At 43.2% G+C, this 20715-nt stretch overlaps 3 protein-coding genes and 1 non-coding gene across 4 annotated transcripts; 1 reads left to right on the top strand and 3 right to left on the bottom strand.

Moving 5' to 3' along the window:
• The first annotated feature begins 1706 nt into the window (after positions 1–1706).
• LOC127777574 (uncharacterized) lies at positions 1707–3142 on the top strand. Its single transcript, XM_052304178.1, has 2 exons — positions 1707–2305; positions 2447–3142. Exons 1-2 carry the CDS (start codon positions 1812–1814, stop codon positions 3030–3032), a joined length of 1080 nt encoding a protein of 359 aa, XP_052160138.1. The 5' UTR covers positions 1707–1811; the 3' UTR covers positions 3033–3142.
• Positions 3143–3246: 104 nt separating this feature from the next.
• Positions 3247–8368, bottom strand: LOC127777573 (solanesyl-diphosphate synthase 1, mitochondrial). The gene is made up of 12 exons (XM_052304177.1): positions 8125–8368; positions 7698–7790; positions 6786–6866; positions 6548–6619; positions 6315–6446; positions 6160–6246; positions 5859–5930; positions 5370–5455; positions 5103–5235; positions 4907–4996; positions 4193–4291; positions 3247–3794 (listed from the first exon to the last, which is right to left on the bottom strand). The coding sequence occupies exons 1-12, from the start codon at positions 8290–8292 to the stop codon at positions 3615–3617; spliced, it is 1293 nt and encodes a 430-aa protein (XP_052160137.1). The 5' UTR covers positions 8293–8368; the 3' UTR covers positions 3247–3614.
• Positions 8369–10865: 2497 nt separating this feature from the next.
• Positions 10866–10985, bottom strand: LOC127778151 (U5 spliceosomal RNA). The gene has a single exon (XR_008018422.1). It is a non-coding gene; the product is annotated as a U5 spliceosomal RNA (small nuclear RNA).
• Positions 10986–17416: 6431 nt separating this feature from the next.
• On the bottom strand, positions 17417–17749 carry LOC127775572 (uncharacterized). Its single transcript, XM_052301831.1, has one exon. The coding sequence runs from the start codon at positions 17747–17749 to the stop codon at positions 17417–17419; it is 333 nt and encodes a 110-aa protein (XP_052157791.1).
• Between the last annotated feature and the right edge of the window lie 2966 nt (positions 17750–20715).

A 20715-nucleotide genomic window follows, 5' to 3' on the forward strand; every position in this document is an offset into this window, starting at 1 on the left:
CTTGATCCTCTCGCTGTCTGTCTGCTTCCTCTCCCAGTGATCGATGCTAGCTGCAAGAAAGAACCTATAGCTGCCCATGCAGCTAGCTGAATCTGAATTCTGAAAGGATCGATGCGTTTTAACCCAATCGAGTTCTCTCTCTCTGGAAAGCGGATGCTTGAATTCATGCATGCATGCATGCGCATGGATTCAGTCAAGCTCGACATTTGACTTGTGTTCATGATGGGCAATGAATCAGATGAACAGACCTGGTCTCTTAATTCTGAATTTTGTGTCCACAGGTGAGTGACTGATCAGCAGGGAAGAAGAACACAAGGGTCCCAAGGAGAAAGATGGTTTCAGGAGGAAGCAACTCTGTCATATGCAGCTAATGAGTGTGCTTTAGGCTCTACTTTTGCTTAATGCTTAGGTCTGATGCCGAGAGAAATAGTTAGATTCTCTGATAGATTATTAGATACTGAGTTGATGTACTAATTAGTTATGTATTGTTATTACAAAAGTATTAATATACCATGAGTCACAGTTAGATCTGTTGGATGTGGATCTTGGAATGTTTCTCAACTAGCTAGTGAAAGAAGGGATTGTTGTGATTCTGCCAAAGATTTTAGTGGAATTGTTTAGCAAGATGGTTGCTGCATCTGCAGTCACAACTTGCAGCAACTTTTAGCCCCATCAGTTTACAGCTTTAAGCAAGCTCCACATGATTTGCAGCATGATCATGAGCTGCTCCTGAGTTGTAGTGTTTCAATTAACACTGACCTGTTTCTACTTGACCATAGCTGAACTTGACACTGGACTAATTATAATTAAGCATTTTGATCTGTCTCTGTCTGACTGTCTGATAGCTTTTCCATGAACACTGGATTGGCCCTGGTCTTTTTAGGATTTGAAATTTATAATTATTGTACCTCACTAATTTCCTAATCTATCCTCACAATTGTGTGCTAGGCACCAGAATTAAAGAATCAATTAACAAGAACACAGAATAGATGTTAGTCTGAAGTGGCAAAGTCAGTGGAAAATTTTCTGTATGATAAAAAGTGAGGGTGGATTGGAATGAGGCTATGGATCAACCACCATGATGTGGTGTCTGCAAAGAGGATGGCAAAACATAATCATCCCATCTCACATGCTTCCCCTCTCCAATAAAGTATTACTACCAGTTAATTGATTACTCTCCTATTGCACCATTTGTATTATCAGATAACACTACAACAGCTAAGCAGACCAACACAAAAGCTGTTAGCTAATTTACTTGACAACTAATACAGTATTACACTGGTTTTAACTTTTTGGCCTCTATGTGCATATAACAATCCATGTTCTACATGTGGTAGGATTAGCAGCTGTTGCACATGATTGTGTTAAACTGAGTACTAAATCATGCACCAAGACCTTTCCATAATCTTTGACTGGCATGTAATTCAACAGTACATATATACTTGATCAGAATGCCCTGATCATCACAAATACTACACTGGTCTGAACTGTTTGGTGTGAAATTCTATTTTGACCTAATTAATTGATTTCCATCTCATTTAATTTGCTGCAAAATCCAATGCGAGATTAGTAGTACTTGTTCGTACTATTTCTGTACCTGCAGAGAGTGACACAGATCATAGTATCATACAGTAGCAGCCATGAATTTATATATATAGAAGCATCCAGTGCCCAAAAGAATCAATCTATCTTTCTTACCTACTTGACTTGCCCTTGTCTCTGTATAAAGAGATCTCAAGCTGAGCTCAGCTCACACACACATAGCCTTAGCTTGCCAGCTTGTGTCATCGGCGGCGGCGGCGGCGGCGGCGATGGACGAGTCGTGGAGGTGCACGATGGGGTCGGTGCTGCCGCGGCAGAGGTCGTCGGACCACCACGCCGGCGGCGGCGGTGGCGGCGGGCGGCAGAGCCTCGCGCCCGACGACTTCCGCGACGTGTTCGGCGGGCCGCCGCGCACGGTGCTCCTCCGCAGCTTCTACGGCGGCGAGGCCGCCGCCGAGAGCTACCACTCCCCGGCGATGGCGCAGCAGCAGCACCACCACGTGTACTACGGCGGCGCCGCCGACGCGTTCTGCCGCCGGGGCGCCGCGGCGGCGGCGGCCGTCGTGCCCACCGAGGAGGGCTTCTTTGACGACATCTTCGGCGCCGGCCGCCACGCGAGGTCGAGGTCGAGGTCGACGAAGTCGTCGTCGGTGGTCAGCTCCGACGAGTTCGGCGCCGGCCCCGCCTTCTACCGGCCGGCGGCCGCCTCCTCCGGCTGCCGCGGCGGCGACGCCACGCTTTCCTCCTTCGCTTCCAAACTCAGGTGTGCATGCGCGCCACGTGAAGCTACATGCACATATTGTGTTCATCACGTTAATGCCAAATTAAATCACACGCACTAATTAACCAGATTAATTAGCGTAAGCACACTAGTAATTCTCAAGAACATTGTGCGTACGTGCAGGCCGATCGCGATCCCGTCGCGGCGGTACGATTCGTCGCCGCCGTCGACGGCGTCGACGAGATGCGACTACCAGAGCAGCTTCACGTGCTCGACGGCGGCGTACCCGGCGTCGCGCTGCTACTACTACGCCGGCAGGACGGCGGCGACGAACCACAGCAGCGCGGCGAGCAGCCACGCGGCGGCGCAGCAGCACCGTCACCACCACCGCGGCGGCGGCGGCTTCTGCTGCTTCACGTCCAACCCGGAGACGACCAGCAACGGGCACAGCTTCCGGCGGACGCGCGCCGGCGGCAGGAGGGCGCGGTCGCCGGCGGCGACCGACACCGACACAGCGACCGAGTGGTCCCAGTACTCTCACGCCGACTACGGGTACTACTACTCGCCGCCGTCCGCCGCGTCGTCGTCGGCGTTCGGCAACCCGCTGCCGAGGACGCCGCGGCGGCTGGAGGAGGTGGTGATGGAGGTGAGGGAGAGGGCGCCGTTGCTGATGGACGACGACGGCGGCGGCGACATCGACAGCGTCGGCGCCGCCGCCGTGGACGAGGCCATTGCATGGGCCAAGGAAAGATTCTGGAGCCAATCCTAGTAGTAGAAGATGGCCAATTTCAATCCACCAATTCATGTTATGCCCTTTGTAAATTGGAATCACAAATTCATTCTTATTAGCTTAGATGCCTAGAGATGATTGATGAAAATGTGGGTCACATCAATATATTTTGTAATGCGCCTAATCTTGGAAGATTGAAAAACAATCAAAGTTAAGCATACAAGATTTCTCTTCAGAAGCAACAAGAGAAGTGTAGGGAAACATATCGAAATCGTGCTCTCATGATAGGAGAGCCGATCCATTTTCCTCGTATATTATGTTTCAAGCTTCCACTTATATGGCTACAGTGCTACAGTCTGGTGATCATTGCAATCAGTAATACTAATGCACAGATTTTGCTGCAACCCGTAACTAAGAACACTAGAGCTGCAGAGTGGGGGTGATCCTGAGGAATACTGATCCATAGATTCAGATCCTAATTTTGATCCACGCTACACAAAACTTGGACAACGAAAAAGAATGCAATGACCAAAGTGTACAAAAATTTCCATGTGGAACACCACGCCTGTGGCGAAAATCAGCCTTATCTCCAGTTCTCCACCTTGTGAATGCTAACAGTTGCTATTTTGTTCTAGTGATGACTCTCTCTGTGATGTCAATAAGAGCACGCCTTGATGTCAGAACATCTTCATCATCGCTGTCTGGGAGAGCTTCTATGGCTTTGATTGCACGGTTAGCATGTTCTCTTGCAAGCTCTTTCGTCTTTTCAATCCCGCGGCTCTTCTGTAGGTAGTCAAGAGCCTGTAATTTTATAAAGTGTAGACCGTTAAGTTACGGCAGTTACTTTTACCCAGTAGCTCATCATGCAATGTGGATATGAACCATATGATAACTATTGCAACAGTATGGCAGTTTAAGCCACTTTCCTTCAGCTTCCCAGTGAAAGATTCAAAACAAATCTTGAAGATAAGCAGCATCAGAAATTAAATGATTACTGGATTAAAATTGCAAAATCATGAAATAGGTTTATATTTGTTGAAAACCAATTCTTTTTAACATTTCCAAGTATCATGTTACCATAAATAAATATGGCTTTTATGTATAATAGTATGATGTTCATCTGCCATGTGTGAGACATTTGCAAAGGGTGTGTAAATAATTAGAGAAAGCATGTTTGTAATCCAGAGTGATTTACTCACAAGCTCAACATTTGCAGGATTATCAAAACCCCTGTCAACAACTTCATGTAGTTGTGGGAATTCTTCCATCGCATAAAGCATAGGTGCGGTAATGATTCCCTGCATTATGAATGCCAACGAATGTCAAACAGTGTAAGCACTTCCTAATAGAGAGAATCAGCAGTCACACGACACCATTGTAACTGGATATGCTGGTAATTACAAGTTATTAGGTCAAAAACAGAACTATGAAAATAAATGTTGATACCATATTTTACACCTAATTTCACTAGATTACTACAAGGTGCACAAAAGTATTCGTACAAGCAATAGGGTTCAGACTTCAGAATATTATTGTTATATGAGTTAACTTCTAATAGTAGTAATAAATTATATGGTTCTAGTATGTGAAAAATGATAGATAAGGCTGAAAAGAGTAAAATACCCATCGACTGAGATGCTTACACAATTAGACCAATACAAATCACTGGTGTTAATTCCAAATTAAAGCCTAAGCTATCAGGTGTGTTAAGTACTCAAGTTCAAGACAGCAGCTTACACAGTTACAAAGGGCATGACGAAGGATATGCTTATTAGTCAATTTCATTTGTATTCTACACTAAATAAACGTTCTAAATAATTGTTGAGCTCTTAATTCTATGTTTGTTGGAGGTTAAATGGATATTAAGTTGCTAAGATAAAATATAATAGGAAAATTGGGATGGCTGTTATTACATGACGGATATCAGTTAATGAACCCTTCCCAAGGGATGCAGAAGTGCCTGTGAAATCAAGAACATCGTCGATCAACTGGAAGGCTAAACCCTGCAAGGATCCCAAGTTAACTAAGTCACTGGAAGGTTCACAGCATTAGCTAAGAAAGAAATCTAGCTTCAAAAATGGGAAGGAAACTATAAGATGTTTCACAAACCAGGTTTCGACCATATTCATATGCGAGCATCGACACATCAGCAGTGTGCCCTGCAAGAATAGCGACAGCCTTGCAGCTATTTGATATCAATGATGCTGTTTTGTAGTACGTCTTCTGCAAGTAGTAATCCATACTGCAAATTGTTCGGAATCGTAATAGAACTGTCAAATGGGAGTATTTAAATACAGAAAATAAAGTACATGAATAAACAAATACTGCAAGCATTTCAAATATCATTATCTTAGATTTAGGTATTAGAGCAACTACCTTCGCCTTTGCTCTCTACTTGTGGAGATTTGCATGGTTTCACCAGTAACTAGATGTTCTACAGCAGTAGCCATTAGAGATACCACCTGAAGAAACAATGTAGAGAAATCAATTGGTGCTTTGGCAGGATACAGAACTACCAAGAAAAAAGGGCTAGCACTGCAATCACAAGAGTGAATCCAGAAATACAGTATGAGCTTGGCTAGAAAATGATGGTAAGAAATACATTCCAAGACAACACTAGGAGTTGAGCCACTATGATTCATAAGCTCAACGTGGAGGCCAAGAAACGTGCATCCCCAATAAAGCAAATGGCATGAGATCAGACCAAGTACATGGACATGAGATCACATGTGAAACAATGAGTGGAAAAGAATCAAGTAACCAGAATAGAGCATGGCCACTTAAACTTCAGCCCTTTAGACTATTACAAATAAGTATGATATTGTCTTGGAGACTATTACAAATAGATTAACAATATCCAAGTACCTCTGTGTTCCCAAGCGCTGCAAGTGCCACACATGCTCTAGACAGGAGGAAGTCACCAGCCAGAACAGAAAGCTGAAAGCATAAGAAATTAATAATTTGTGGAATACTGGTGTAAAGATAATTTAAATAGTACCAACTCCGTGAGTAATAAGTAATTGATGAACAATGATGCCCCCAGAAACTTTAAAAACATCTTCACGCTATCCTTTTGTGTGTGTATAAGGTGATGTGTGTGTTCTTGATGAGAGTATCTAATACTCACTTAGTACACTGCGTATGCAGTTCGTGTGACTTACAATACCTTGTTCCCCATAATGCAATTCAACGAACTGACGCCACGCCTAGTGTCAGCATCATCCAGTACATCATCATGTAGAAGGCTTGCAACCTGTGATAGACATCAGCTTGAAATTCTTCTTTTTTAAAAAACGTTCTGAATGGAACTGCTCTACTAACATGAATCATTTCAGTTATCTCAGCAATATTTTGCTGTCTCGTGCGGAGCTTATTTGCCAGTATAGTTAAAACTCCCACTTCTGTTGAATCTGATAAGGGGAATTTCAGAGCTGATGCCATCAACAATAATACCTGCCAATAGAGCATACAACATTCAAAACGAATATGAATAAAGGATAATGGAAGCATGGATATTAACGAGTATACAATAAATAGCATGACTGAGATATTACCGTGGGTCTGAATCTTTTACCCTCAGCTCCCACCTTAAAAAAATACTCAGCAGCTGATGCCAGTTTGGGGACCTGCAAAAAAAAAAGTAGTGCTCAGTCTGAAGCCTATTTAGGAACCATTGAAAATGACGATGTGATAATCACTAGGTCAATGAAGCATATGCAATCATCTTGCGATCAGCAGAGTAGACCCAAATAACCAGACATGTCTACTCAGAAGAATCAAGGTGTAACCAACCTCAGCAGCTACCATGGATCGTAGCCTATTTGCAAGAAGTGACAACTCATCAGCAACCAACTCAAATGGATCCTGCTGTTCCTGAAATCAGGGGAATTTAAGACTTACAGACACTTAAAATGGGTGCACACCAATAATTTTCACAATTAACTCTCATCCGAACAACAAAAAAGGTTTTTCATTGATTACCCGGTAATAGAATTAGATCAGCATGATTTTTTGTTCCTGAACAGATCATTTCATTCTAGTTTCAGACCTTTTTAGATAATAATGCATGGTTGTAAATTATCTTGTTAGGTTCGCAATGCAACATACTGATTCCATTAAAGGGTCAACATGTGTGCCTGCCTAACAAGTGTATCAATCAATCGAAAACTGAATGGGTCTTTTTTTTGGCAGCATTGCCATTTTCTATAAGTTGATTTGTAAATGAAGAAACTGCATATCTTTAATAATTGGGGTATGTAATCTTCATGATGGCCAGCACAGGCAGTGCACAAAGATTGGCATCAAACAGGTATTAATCAAACTGTATCACTAAGAAACGCTACTATGCAATAAATGAGAGCTCTAAAAAGATAATGCAAGCAATCAGGCAACCCAAATAGCGGGCCACATAGCAGAATAACATGTGGGATTCCAAAGGTATGTCACAATGGCAACAGCCCATTTTTCCCATCGGTTCTGTCGCTAGACCTAGACATATTCTGAAAATATGGTCATGTATATAGGTGGATGGCACTCGAAAGATTATTTTTGTGCCTTGGTAATAGATTATGTATGTGAAGTTTATTTATTATAATGGGGCTCCACACCTTCCTTCCCAAAAGAAAATGCACAAAAACTGAGATCATTACAAACTGAATGAGCACCCACATAAACAAATCATTGGAGAGACAAGGCTTCGCCTACCTCAGACCTTGATAACCCATCCTGGCGAACCTGGTACTGAGCATCATGTAACCATCGCGAGCTCACGAAAGTAGCTCCTCTGCAACCCACCACCTACTAATCCACACCAAAAATCACAGAACCTATCAGCACAAACAGAAGAAGAACAAATCCTCTCTAAAGTATACACGCACGGTAATCTCTCAATCTTTCCACCCCAGTCATTCCAATTTGACAACTAGCACACAGTACCTCTCTACAACTACGAGAATGATTCCGGAAGGTACACTACTACACTGGTCGCCTGGTCGGCATAAACACAAACACATTGCGGGCAGGCCAGGGAAGGGCAGCTCCGCCACCACCCACCCGCGCACCGATCGACGAGGCACGTCACAGGAAAACCACAAGAGAGAGAGCATTAGTAAATACAGGAAGAGGAGGGGACCTTGCTCCGAATCTGGTAGTGCGGCGGCGACGGCGGTGGAGGGTGCCTCCCGAGGAGGGCAGCCGCCGAGGAGAAGAGCCGCTGCGCCTGGGCGGTGGCGCCGTCCCCACCGCCGCTCGTCGCGCCCAGCGCGGCGACGCGCCGCGCGAGAGCCCACCGCCACGACATGGCTCCCGAGATCGGGGGGAGGGAGGAGGGAGGAGGGAGGAGGCGGAGTTGAACTTGGAGAAAAAGTCTGGGAAGAAAGAAAAAAACGAAGGCGGCTTGGTTCATTCGTTCTCCGCGGGTTAGAAGGAAGGGCAGCGATGGGCCTGGCTGGCTCGCTGACACGTGGGGCCGGCGTGGGGGTGGAGCAATGTGCGTGCGCTCGGTCTGCCACGTCATGCCGTGCACCGTGCACATGAGATTTGCCCAGGCATTTTCTGATTTTCTATGGACCCACGTCGGCGTGTACACAGCGAAAACACTCCTACTCGGACACTCGACGAAAGATAAAAATATCGGGCACTCCTTGATTCTTCTCACCACTACCTCTGTCGCTCCGCGTCGCTTCATCCACCCCCACGACCTTCGCCGCCTCCTCCAAATCCCCAACCTCTAGCCATGGCTCGTTGCCTCTTCACCTTCCTTTTTTCGCCCTCCCTCCCCCGGCCACTACCACCTCCGCAATGGAGGCAGCCAAGGTTTAGGGTGACCACGGAGTACAACAGCGAGAAGGACATGTGTTGCTCGCAAGGTGTATTGCAAGGTCATGGGTAGGCTCTCCAAGCTATGGTTGTTGTTCTAGAGCGACCCGAAGAGGCAGGGGGAGGAGGACCCATGGCAGATCTTCACCGCCGCCGATGGTCCGGCTCATTGCCAAGAACTTATCCGTGTTTTACAATGTCGAGACCCACAACATGTTGCTCAAATCTAGATGGCGGTGGCCCTTCTTCTCCTCTCACGTTCCAGAAGGGTAGCATGTTCGAGGACGACGTCATCGCTTCACTGCCAGAAGCACACATGGGAGGAGATGGATGCTTGTGAATTTTTCATTGTTTTCAATCCATGCATCCGGAACTTTCGTTAGTTCAAAAAAAATGTTGATGTGGGTTTTGGATGGTGTTTCATTTTTTTTTGTCCTCGATTTTACTCGGATATATAGATGTTTCAATAGCTTAAAATCATTTGTTTCATCTTGTGATTCAATTGTATTTCACTGCTTTTTGAGTTAAAATATTACTTGATTGACCACTGAAACATTTCTATATAAGGGGTGAAAAAAATCAGACGCCTAATTCATAGTTGTTTCGCACAATTCGGAGTAATCGTATAGTGGACCAATATTTTATTATCCAAAGTCTTTTTGATTGCTTACTACCATTGTTTGAGGAGCTTATAACAGCTATAATTTCCCGTGGGATCTCTCCAACTCTTTTAAACAATCCAAATTTTCATCTAGCTTTTGATAATCTGTAGTTACAGAATAAAATAATAGACTAGACATCAAAAACGAGGAAATACCTTTTATCAAATTCTTAGAAATTGGCTACTAACTAGTTGTTTCTTAAGATTTTAAGCTCTCCAAACAACACGTATATTTAATATTTGAAATACTAAACAATTTTATGCTCTATTTATATGTCAGATTGTAAGACAAAAGGTAAAGCCTAAATCAGCATGTAGATTTTCAGCAGGCTTTTTAAAAGCTATAAGTAACATGCTCGTGGTCTCGTGGACTGAATGGTGATTGAGGATAAAACATTGGATTTGATATCTCCTCACGTATAATATATGGGGACGCGCAACGTTCGGTGAGATGAGAGATGGAAGAAGGACGACACCACTTTTACAGTAGTATACATAACCCAATCTTGCAAGTTAAAAACTAGATTTTGAGTAGCTTTCATTTTTTTTTTCTTATATGGATTAGGGTTATAACTTTGTCCTTGAATGAGGCCTTGCCAAGAACTTAAAATTCATTGAAAATAGGGAATAATTTAAAATATTAATCCAATTGCCTATGGCTAAACAAATACGGAGTAGTATATAGATGGTCATGCTTTGCTTGCTTTTCACGTGGATGGTGGTGTATACCAGCGAGGTGGTGGACGAAGTCTACATAGGATTTTTCTTCGGTGGAGTGGAACTGGGCTTGTTGTCACCTTCCAGGCCACTTAATAAATTGCTACTTTTCCCAGACCACGAAGACCTGCGTCTGCCCACTAGTTCAAGATAGACTTTTTTATTACCAGCCCACCCATGCTTTCGCTGAAAGCCCATCTGGCCTAAAGGGCTGGCCCAGCTTGATCAAGCAAAAGCCCTCCGCTTCACCACTCCGAAGGCAAAATGAGCTAATTTTCAGTTTAAGAGTGAGTTTCCTTCTGCTAAAATTTTGAAATTTGATTTGTAGAGCGTTTTCTCATAGAGAAAACACCCTCCAAAAACGATCAAATCCAAATGAGCTAATTTTCAGTTTAAGAGTTTCCTTTTGTGTACCAATAATAATAAAATTTTGAAATTTGATTTGTATGCGTTCTCACATGGAGAAAACACCCTCCAAAAAATGATCAAATCCAAATGAACTAATTTTCAGTTTAAGAGTTTCCACTTGTGTACCAATAAAATTTTGAAATTTGATCTGTAGATCGTTTTCTCAAAAAAAGAGAACAGCCTCCAAAAATTTAAAAAGAGAAAACAGCCTCCAAAAATTTAAAAAGAGAAAACACCCTCCAAAAATTTTGAAATTTGATCTGTAAAGCGTTTTCTCAAAAAGAGAAAACACCCTCCATAAATAAGAGTATGCTGCTATTCGTGGCGCGCACACGGTATTCTTTAGTAAAAGGCGAAAGAATAGTTCGCTTTATGCTTACCACGCAGCTGCTTGATTCTAAACCCAGCAGCTACCACCGTTTAAATACCCGAATGGCTAGCTCCCCTCCACCAAAACAAGCGGTATGGTACTAAACATTCTGATTTGCTTCGCAACATCCTCTTCTCACGTCGCGTGGGCCTTGGTACGCAAATTGAAACCAGTCCGGCCTGCAACAACTCATCCAACACCGTTCCTTTATGGGCCCAAATGTAGTGGGCCACAATACCGCTCCGGTCCAACATAATAATGGCCCATCGCTGGGAACATTTTGAACAGCCCATATAGAAGAGGAGACTAGGCCGAACCACGTGATCTGTCTCTGGCCTTGCTTCAAATTCCCCCGATTTCCTCTCGACCAATCTCCCCTATTCTGGAAGGGAACTTCTGATGTGATGGGAATGCCCCTGAACTATCGACATCGATCGAATAATCCTCTAAATTTAAAAACTAGACATCATACACCCCAACTAATAAAACCGGTTACTTAACCCCCTTAAGCAGAGTTAGGTGCGGTTTTGATTAGTCTTTGTACACATGCAGTACAGCGTTGCGAATCTTGCTGCGTCAGTCCACCGTATGACACCTTGTTATTATGGCCGCTATTATATCCTAGAGGAGCGCCATACCGAGGAAGCAGACCAACACCAATCGAATACTCATTCCGTCTCTAAAAAACAATCTAGTATTGAATGTGACACATCAATTCTAAATTTGTTTTTTGGGACAGAGGCAGTATGACGGATCTAGGGGAAGCAGAGAAGGCGACGTGCGCCCTGCCAATTTTTTTGGTAGTTTGAATAGTGAATGTAATGGTTTGGTTTCGAGCCAAATGAACAGTAATGCCTATGGTTAATTTGGTCAAGAACTTTCTTGACCGTAATATAACATTTGGCTTCGAATTGGAATCAATTCAAGCCCACTCATTTAAAATGCTACCATACGAAAATATTGGTAGTGCCAAAATATACATAAGTTTTGGCACTACCAAGTATCAATAATTTGGTAGGACACTAAACCAAACAAACGCGACATACCTGTTAGGGTTTTGATCCCTCATCGAGGAGTCCTACCCCACAGCGACCTTGCTCTATCACAAATGGGGATTCAGAAATCGAGAAAAGAGAAAAAAAAAAGCGATGAAGAGGGAGGAAGGTGAATTGAAATGGTCTAGTAGATGTGGTTTTTGGGATGGGCCCACCACAAAAGAGTCTGGTTTTTTTCTACCAAAGGAAAACAAACAAAGAACGCACACGCTCCATTTTTTCTACTTCTCAGAAGACGCACACACAGACACACCTAATGACACTACTACACAAGAAGTCGATCGGTTACCATGACCAAAAAGGAAGACGACGACAGCAAGAAAAACAAGCATAAATCGATTGATTATATATTTACGGGAAAACGAAATCCGAGTCACTCCAACACGTTCACGTGCACTCCTGACGTGTGTTTATTTCATGAAAAAAAAAATTGAATGTCACGTCGGATTTTGGACTGAGGTCAGAAGGGGTTTTCGGTCTAATTTCATAACTCGTCTGGAAACCGCAAGACGAATTTATTAAGTTTAATTAATCTATCATTAGTACATATGGGTTACTATAGGTAGTGTTTGGCAAATGTCTAAGGGAAATGATTTCCCACCCCTCTTTAAATCTTAACCATTCATTCCCTCTCATCCATTTAATCCTAACCTTTCATTCATTTCCCAATCCCAATCCCACCCATCATTTCCCATTATCCAAACACACCATAGCACTTATGGCTAATCATTAATTGATTAGTCTTAAAAGATTCATCTCGCGATTTTCATGCATACTATACAATTAGTTTTTTTAATCTATATTTAATGCTCTATACATGTGTCGAAAAATTCAATGTGACTTTTTTGGGAACTAAACATTCTCTCTTTTTTCCACTAACGAAAGCAACAACGACTTCCGGTCTCTACACACCCCGGCACACTTCCCTGGCCTCTACGAGACACAGCCGACAATCTCGGGATGCATACGGATCAACCTGCGAATCCGTTTATACGTAAAATTAGCGAGCAACCTATAAATTGACTCACAAATTATCTATTAATTTGACCTATAAATAAATTTATAGGTCGATCCACTTGTATCTATCAGAACACCAAAATCCACGGGTTACCACACATTTATGATATATAAGTAGGTTTGTGGATGGATCCGGTTGCATCCCTCAAGCTACCCTGCAGGAACATACACGCAGAGAACGCAAGCAATTCATGGCGGCCATACAGATGCACGGCATTCTGCAGCATTATCCACATCCAGAGACAACTACACGTACGTACGTACGTCTGGATGTGTGTGAACGATCACGACCCTCGCCGTGCATCGCAGGGCACGAGCGCACTAGTCGACATGTAACGTTTTTTCGCCGATTTCGGATGGAGACGTTCGCCCCTATCGCGACTCATCCGTAGACTGATGCCCATTTATTAAACTTTGTCCATAACTGTTGATGTATATGTTCGAGATGCAGCTTCGTGATTAATTCCGGCTTTGTTAGAGCCATCTTCGAGCGTGTGGCCATTTTGGCTTTCTATTAGTAAATGGAGGAAATCGTCACTCCAATAAATTTGGAACGAAAACGGTCACGGAAATTTCTAGCCGAAGGAGCGTCATTTTTTTAAGTGGTATCGTTTCCGGTTCTAACCACATATAAGATTTGAAATTTCTATTTTTTTTAAAAAAAAATCATACTGCTGTTGCCATTGATAGTTAAATTAATAAATATGATTGATTCTTGACTAATCGGGATTTTTTTTCTAATTAAAGAGATGCTACTGACATTTTGAATTTTGAAAAAAAATGTTTAAATTTAATCAATACTTGTTAAAATGTGTATTGAAAGGTAGCCAAGGGTAAATTTTATCATGGAGCCGGGAAGCCGCTGCCGCCGCCCCAGCCGCAGAGCTTGTTCGTGCGCTCCGCGTCGCTCTACTACCTGCATGTGCCCTGCACGTTCGTGGCCGACTCGCCCCTGCCATGCGGGCTGCTCGTGGCGGCGGCGCTCGAGCCGGCACTAGATGAGTGACTGTGCCCTGTCGACCACGTCGAGGCGCTCGGGCGTCGTTCCGCCGGATGTCGTCGGCCGAGGCAGAGGGCGACGACCTCTGCGATATGTTCTTGGAGTAGCACGCGCATCGCAGAAGGAGGCGGTGGAGTCGGGGGCAGGGAGGGCGGGGGCGGCCTCCCTCGTCTCCCTCGCCGGGAGGAGCGACGGCGGCGGCGGCTTGGCGAGGAAGGGCAGTGGCGGGGTGAGGAGGAGCGGCGGCGGCGGCGAGGCAGCGGCTCGGCGAGGAAGGGTGGCGGTAGCAGCGGCGGAGCGAGGAGCGGCGGCGGCGGCAGCTCGGTGAAGAGGAGGAGGAGCGAGTAGCGACGCCCGTCAGCCCGTGGGAAGGGATAGAGAAAAAAAGAAGAAGCGAACCGTTTTTTTTAATGGCAGTGGTGGGTAATTTTTCCTCCCAAAAGTAGGTAAAAGTAGGAGGTAGATGTGCTTTTGATTTGTACTACACCAAAAACTGGCTTTGGGTAAAAGCAGTTGTTGCTTTTGGGCCCTTTGGTTGGCTTTTGGCTTTTGCAAAACTAAAAGCAAGTTGAAAAGCCCAACCAAACACACCCTAAGTGTCCTATAGCAAAGCGTCGAAACTAGAGTGTCATGGAGAAAATACCAAAAATCTAGAGTTTCTTAGAGCAAAATTTACCAGAAATATATATCCCGCTTGATTTTTTTAATCAAATGTTTGAAACTTGGACCCTGTCAATAATTTAATTTTAAAATGCTCACTTTGGAAACATAAAAAATGATATATGTACATTTGTCTTTAAAAGTCATTTTATAATCTTAGAAACCTATCAGATTCATTCATTTATTACTCTAGTGAAAAATAAGTATTTAGTGGTGGTGTGGTTAGCAGGTCTGAACAAGGAACAGTAGAAGAGGGGAACAACAGTGATACCCTGGTGCACAGGGCAATGAGAGAGGGATATTCCGGCGACACATATCCATTGAAGGTACGATTTAACACTATTCAAAAATAAAAAAAATCAAGAATTGTACCAAAATACTGTTCTCCCTTTAAGAATCAGCAAAGATTATTCCCTCGGCCCAAACAATTTCTGTACGTCTTAGTTGCATATAATCTGGTAAATTCCCTGCATTTGAGGCTAAAAGAAGGCTTTAATTTTGTTTGCGATCAAGCAGTCAAAATTCTCTGACCGCTTCAAGCCACTTGCAAGCTCTTGCAAGGAACTTTGATTTCAGATAGCGAGAGCGGCAACAAAATCGCTCTCTTTAGCTAATCATTTTACCGAAAATGCCCATGGCACCATCCCTGTTTATGATTTTTTTATTAAAAAAAACCACCCCAAATAACAACTTGAGTTTGAGATTTTCATATAATACAATTTTTTACATATACCCCCCTAATTTATCTTGATTTCATACTCCTCCCAAATTAACGATTGCCATTGTTTGTGTGTTTTTTCTTGTCTCTTTCCGATTGTGTTATATGAGTTGGCACATCTTTCTTATTTTGAATAAGCCAAAAGAAAACAAGCCACTGCCGAGTCTTATAAGATAAGCATAATAGCTCATCTTTTATCATGCCTGGTCGACATGAGTGACAATCACGTCTTCATAGTTGTGTCATCTTATGGAGTTTGCAGCCACGAAAACGAGCGACATGGCAAATAACAACTATCAGCAGAATCTCAAACCAAAATGAATTAGTAAGAAGAGTATTTGCAACAAATCGTCTAGATGGGAGGAATATCAAACTCATGGGTGATATTTGGGATGTTCTTTTAAATCTTCTTTTATAAAAAGTCATGGCATTGCAGAGATAAACGCCGTGAACCGAGGGTAATTTCGTGAGCTGAGGACTATAAAAACAGCAAGCGGCCTCTTCACTGGCAAAGCTGTGCTGTCTCTCGTCACTGTTTCATAGCTAGTAGGACGAAGCTGAGCTTTTCCAAGAAGAGAGGAGATCGACGATGATGGCGAGCAGGGCGTCCTTGTTGCTCCAGGTCGTCCGGACCTCGTCCCGCTCGCGCAAGGGCGAGGGCGGCGTCGTCTTCTCCGAGGTCGCGCCGTGGCAGCAGCAGCAGCCCATCTCGGCGCCCGCCGGCGCCGGCGCCGCCGGCATAGGCTCGCCGCGGCCGGCGGCGAAGCTGGACACCATCGTGGAGGAAGATCACTCCAGCATGATGATGCAAGAAGCCGCTACCGCCTTTCAGGCCGGCCCGTCTGCTGCTGCTTCTTCTTCTTCTTCTTCTTCTTCTTCTTCAGCGTCGTAGTCATCGTCAGCTCCGGCGGCCATGGCTTACCGTTTCGGCGCCGCAGAAGAACATGGCCATGGCGAAGCGTTGCTGATAAGGTGAATTTTGAGAGCAGAGGCGTTGCGTGGGTGTGTGTGGCTGGCAGAGGATGATGCAGTCAGTTACTATTTACTACAACGACGGCGTCCTCTTTTTCTTCCTCGAAAATTACCGTGTCCTTTGCAGCCGTATTATTTTACTCTATATGCGTTGTAAAATGACACGATCTATCGGCTTATAATTAATTAATTAAAGTGATAATTGATGTTTCGTAGTACAGTAGTAGTACCTTTTATTCAAAGACAAGTGTTTTGGTCTTTGCACGAACTAGGATGCATACAGACATATTTGTAAACATGTGCTCCTTACCATATGTATATAATGAGTAGGAGTGATTTTACGGTCTTACATATGTAATGAGTAGGAGTAATTTTATGGTCTGTAAGAAGGTATTGAAAGATATTACACCTTTTTTTATAAAATTTGATGTCTCTCGATACCTTCAGTATCATGAGCTATTTCTTAGTACTTCTTAAAGACCATAAAATTTCTTGGTAGTCTAAAATTTTTCATAGAGTAGTGATAGGGCAGACGCATCAGTGCACAAGAGCCGGAGGAATATATCTCCTGAAACTCAAATAATGTGTCAATTTACCGAGGGCTTCTCCTAAAACCTTATACAACTTGCCTGACTATATACTCCTATATGCTACTTCCTCCGATTCTGAAACTAAGAGACATGTCTCTAAATGTAATGGTCCTGAAGTTCTTCTTTCAAAAAAACAAACCTCTCATCTATTAAAAACCGAAGGGAGCCAGTATAACCTATAAGGTGACTAAATAAAAGGAGTGTGATATTGATCGGAGAATTTCTTTTTTTTTTCATAAACCAGGGAAATTAATTCCATTTCAATAATAGGTAGAGATCAAGTACCATCAAGAACGATGAGAAACTACAAATTGCTGAGAGAGCAAGATATAGCTTGTTAATTAATTAGACGCCAATACAATGTCAGCAAACAGTCAAATGAATTAATCAATGGCATACACACACAAACGCAGCCAATTAAATCTCAACAATAGCTAGCTAGTTGGAGCAAGACGACGACGAGCCACACTCGCCGGCGCGGCCGCGATGGACACCGGCGTCCGCCGCCGCCGCCATCCTCTTCCTCCTGGTCTCCAAGAACCACTCCATCGACCTCTTCATCGACAGCTTCCCTTCGCCGCCGCCGCCGCCGCCGCCCGCCTCCTCTTCCTCCTCCAATGCCCTCTTCGCCATTCTTATGATCGCCCTCGCCTGCCTCTCCGCCACCTCGCCATTGCCGCCGCCGCCGCCACCGATGACCACCTTCTTCTCCGGCAGAATCGCCGAGCTCTCGCTCTCGATCTCGCTGCACCGCACGTTCGGCCTCGCCATGATCGATCGAATGGACGCAATCTCTCTCTCTCTCTCTCTCTCGATCGATCGATAGTAGAGTAGAGTAGAGGAAGAAGAGATCTCTTTGAGAGCTAGCTATCGATGGGAGATGAGATTGACGAGGCGGATCGAGCTTTTAAAGCCGGCGATCTTTGGGCGGGAGCACGCGCACACACGCACGTGCGAGCTTGCATTATATTGTTTCGCGTGCTGGTAATAATTCGCACGCATGGAGAATTGGAGATGAGTTGCCAGTTCGGGAAAGCCGTGTCGCTGTCAGGTGGCTAAATTTGGTAAGTTAGGCTAGTTAGCTTAGCTTAGCTAGCTAGGGATTTGCTAGCTTCAATCTGCAGATTTCATGAACAGGGCATGAGGTGCACATGGGCACGTGGCGAATTGGAGGGGAGATATGCATGTGTGTGCAGAATTATAATTAGGCGCGTGCGGCGTGCCAGAATTACTGGTGTGTTTAATTTGCTTATCCTCGTGGGGGTTTACAACTTGAGATATTCAACAAACTAGCTGGTGTCTGGTGATCGTACGTCAGTGACAGCGAGATTAATTGATGGCATCTTAGAATTAATTAATTGTTCGAGCGATCCGCATGATGTATATATGCTCGATATATATGTACTGTATTATCGTTCGGAGAGGATGGAGGGATTAGGGGTGGTGGAGCCTAATTTTTTACTATCTCCGTCCCAAAATATAAGTATTTTTAACTATGAATATGGACAATTATGTGTACAGATTCATAGCAAAAAATTGCTATCTTTTGGGACGGAGGGAGTAGCATATAAAATTTGAGGGTTTGGTAAAAAATGAAGTGGGTAAATTTTTATTCATTTTACTTAAAATTATTTGAGTGCTAATACCTTCATCTATTACCACTTCTAGGAGGATACACGCACATTGACCTATTTGGTAATGTTGTCGATTTAGGGGGTGTTTGGTTGCCGGTCACACTTGCCATATAGTTTGCCACGCCTAAGGTTAGGTAGGTTTGATCACATTAGTAACTTTGGTTGTAGTCACAGTTGTGGCAAAATTCTTCTCTTATAAATTGGATCCCACACGTCCTTAACTCGGAAAAGTGTGGCAAGATTCTCTTAGGCTTGGTAGGTGTGGCCAAGAATTTGATTGCCTCAATTTAGGCAAGTGTGATAATATTTATTGGTAAATGGTGGCAAAGTATGGCTAGGAACCAAGCACACCCTTAATTGTCTTTTTTAGCCATAACATTTCAGTTAGGTAGTTTTTTTTTTGGTTGACCGTGCATTTCTATTAGAGAAATATTTCTACGATATTGACAAGCGATCGCCGATCGACTGTATAGACTGTCCTTGATGAACATAAGTTCTTTCAAATCATCAAATGCCTTCATGCACAAGCGCTTTTCTTTCTTTTCATCATGCATCGTTATCGTTTGACTTTAACCCATGCAAAATGTTCCCTTTACCACTAAAAATATGCATTAAGTACACCCTAGGCTGATAATGATCTTTTAAGGGTAAAATATATATTTTATATGAGGTTAATCAAGGTCAACTAATGGTTATGACAAAAAGGAAGAAAAAAGCTTATGCGATAGCATTTCGTAGAATTTACGTTCGTTGATGGTAATTCATAGAACCGATAGTAAAACGTAATCCAGCAGTAAAACCCAATCGTTAATTGTTCAGATTCACTTTTAAAATTGGACTTTATCTAGAACATAGGGATACAATTGGACTTTACTCCCTTTGTCTTGAAATATAACAACTTTTTTTTACAAAGGGACAAGTGTCCAAATTTATAGCTAAAAGTTGTTATATTTTGAGGTGGAGGTAGTGATGGTCCAAATTCACAGCTAAAAGTTGACGGAGTGAATAACTTTTTATTTGACTAATAAGCACCTAGATGATAAAACAATTTTAGTCTAAATTGAATTAGTACAATGTCAATCGAACTTACTTAAGGGAGACGCATACAAATCAGACGTCCGATTTTTTTTTCAAAAATCGGGCGATGTTCCACCAAGTAGATCGAAATTGTTTCACTAAGTAGATCGAAAATATTTTAATCGTTTAAAAAGCTGAAACACAATCAAATCAGCTCATGAAATATTTTGCTACAACGTATAAAATAATGGTTTTTAAAGCTGTTTCACCATGTATAAAAACAATATTTCAGCAAATAGCGAAATGATGTTTTAATTCACTGCAACATTTGATCTATATATATTGAAACAACACGAGTATACTTGCTAAAACATTGTTGGTGAAACAAAAATGAAACATATTCTCAGAACGTTTTCGTAATATGTGAATGATTTGCTGTAACGGCGCATGTGGTGAGGCGCGCTGCTGGGACGGCGCGGCACCCGTCGAGCACTTGACGCGGGGCATTTCAGTTACTTAAGAGATGGCATGTCGCATTGTCGCCCCTCCTCTTGCCCATCTTGAGCCAATAAAAAACTTAGAAGGCGCACACAACAGACGTACGCTTGTCTACACACACAATGAACAGATAGAAAGACATGGGGTTTCATGTGCTCGGGGTACAAATTAAGATGATGCATCCCATTGATTACATCGATCACGCGCCCTCCTTTTTACACACGAATGATGTGGCTGAATCGAAAGATGCTTAAAACCTGGGACCAATAGTACAACAAATGACAACTTCAAGAGTAGGTAAGTAGTCAGGATCTCTTCAAACGGTCCAGCTTAAAACAGGTTATTGAGCAGATTGTTATAGAAAACTTAATAAATAGTTCAAAACAAATAGTCGGAGTAATCCAATTGAATTATTTCATTTTAGAAAAGAAAGTATAGTTTTCAAAGTGCAGTGCAAATTATCCATTTCAATAATCCGTTGGTGAGTCACATGCACCCAGCGGCGAGCAAGCGCAGAGGAAGACGGAAATAAAAATGTTTCAAGTATATCAGTGAGCTTCTGGTCCTGGACATCTGTGCCGAACATCA

This window comes from Oryza glaberrima, chromosome 6, assembly GCF_000147395.1.
Source record: "Oryza glaberrima chromosome 6, OglaRS2, whole genome shotgun sequence".
NCBI lineage: Eukaryota > Viridiplantae > Streptophyta > Magnoliopsida > Poales > Poaceae > Oryza > Oryza glaberrima.

Bases quoted from the DNA above. Each gene is read 5' to 3' on its own strand.
- LOC127777574 (XM_052304178.1), top strand. From the start codon at position 1,812: ATGGACGAGTCGTGGAGGTGCACGATGGGGTCGGTGCTGCCGCGGCAG. The intron at 2,306-2,446 runs GTGTGCATGCGC...GCGTACGTGCAG, and splicing joins TCCTTCGCTTCCAAACTCAG to GCCGATCGCGATCCCGTCGC.
- LOC127777573 (XM_052304177.1), bottom strand. From the start codon at position 8,292: ATGTCGTGGCGGTGGGCTCTCGCGCGGCGCGTCGCCGCGCTGGGCGCG. The intron at 6,867-7,697 runs GTAGGCGAAGCC...CCCTGATTTCAG, and splicing joins ATGGGTTATCAAGGTCTGAG to GAACAGCAGGATCCATTTGA. The intron at 6,620-6,785 runs GTTGGTTACACC...TTTTTTTTGCAG, and splicing joins GATCCATGGTAGCTGCTGAG to GTCCCCAAACTGGCATCAGC.
- LOC127775572 (XM_052301831.1), bottom strand. From the start codon at position 17,749: ATGGCGAGGCCGAACGTGCGGTGCAGCGAGATCGAGAGCGAGAGCTCG.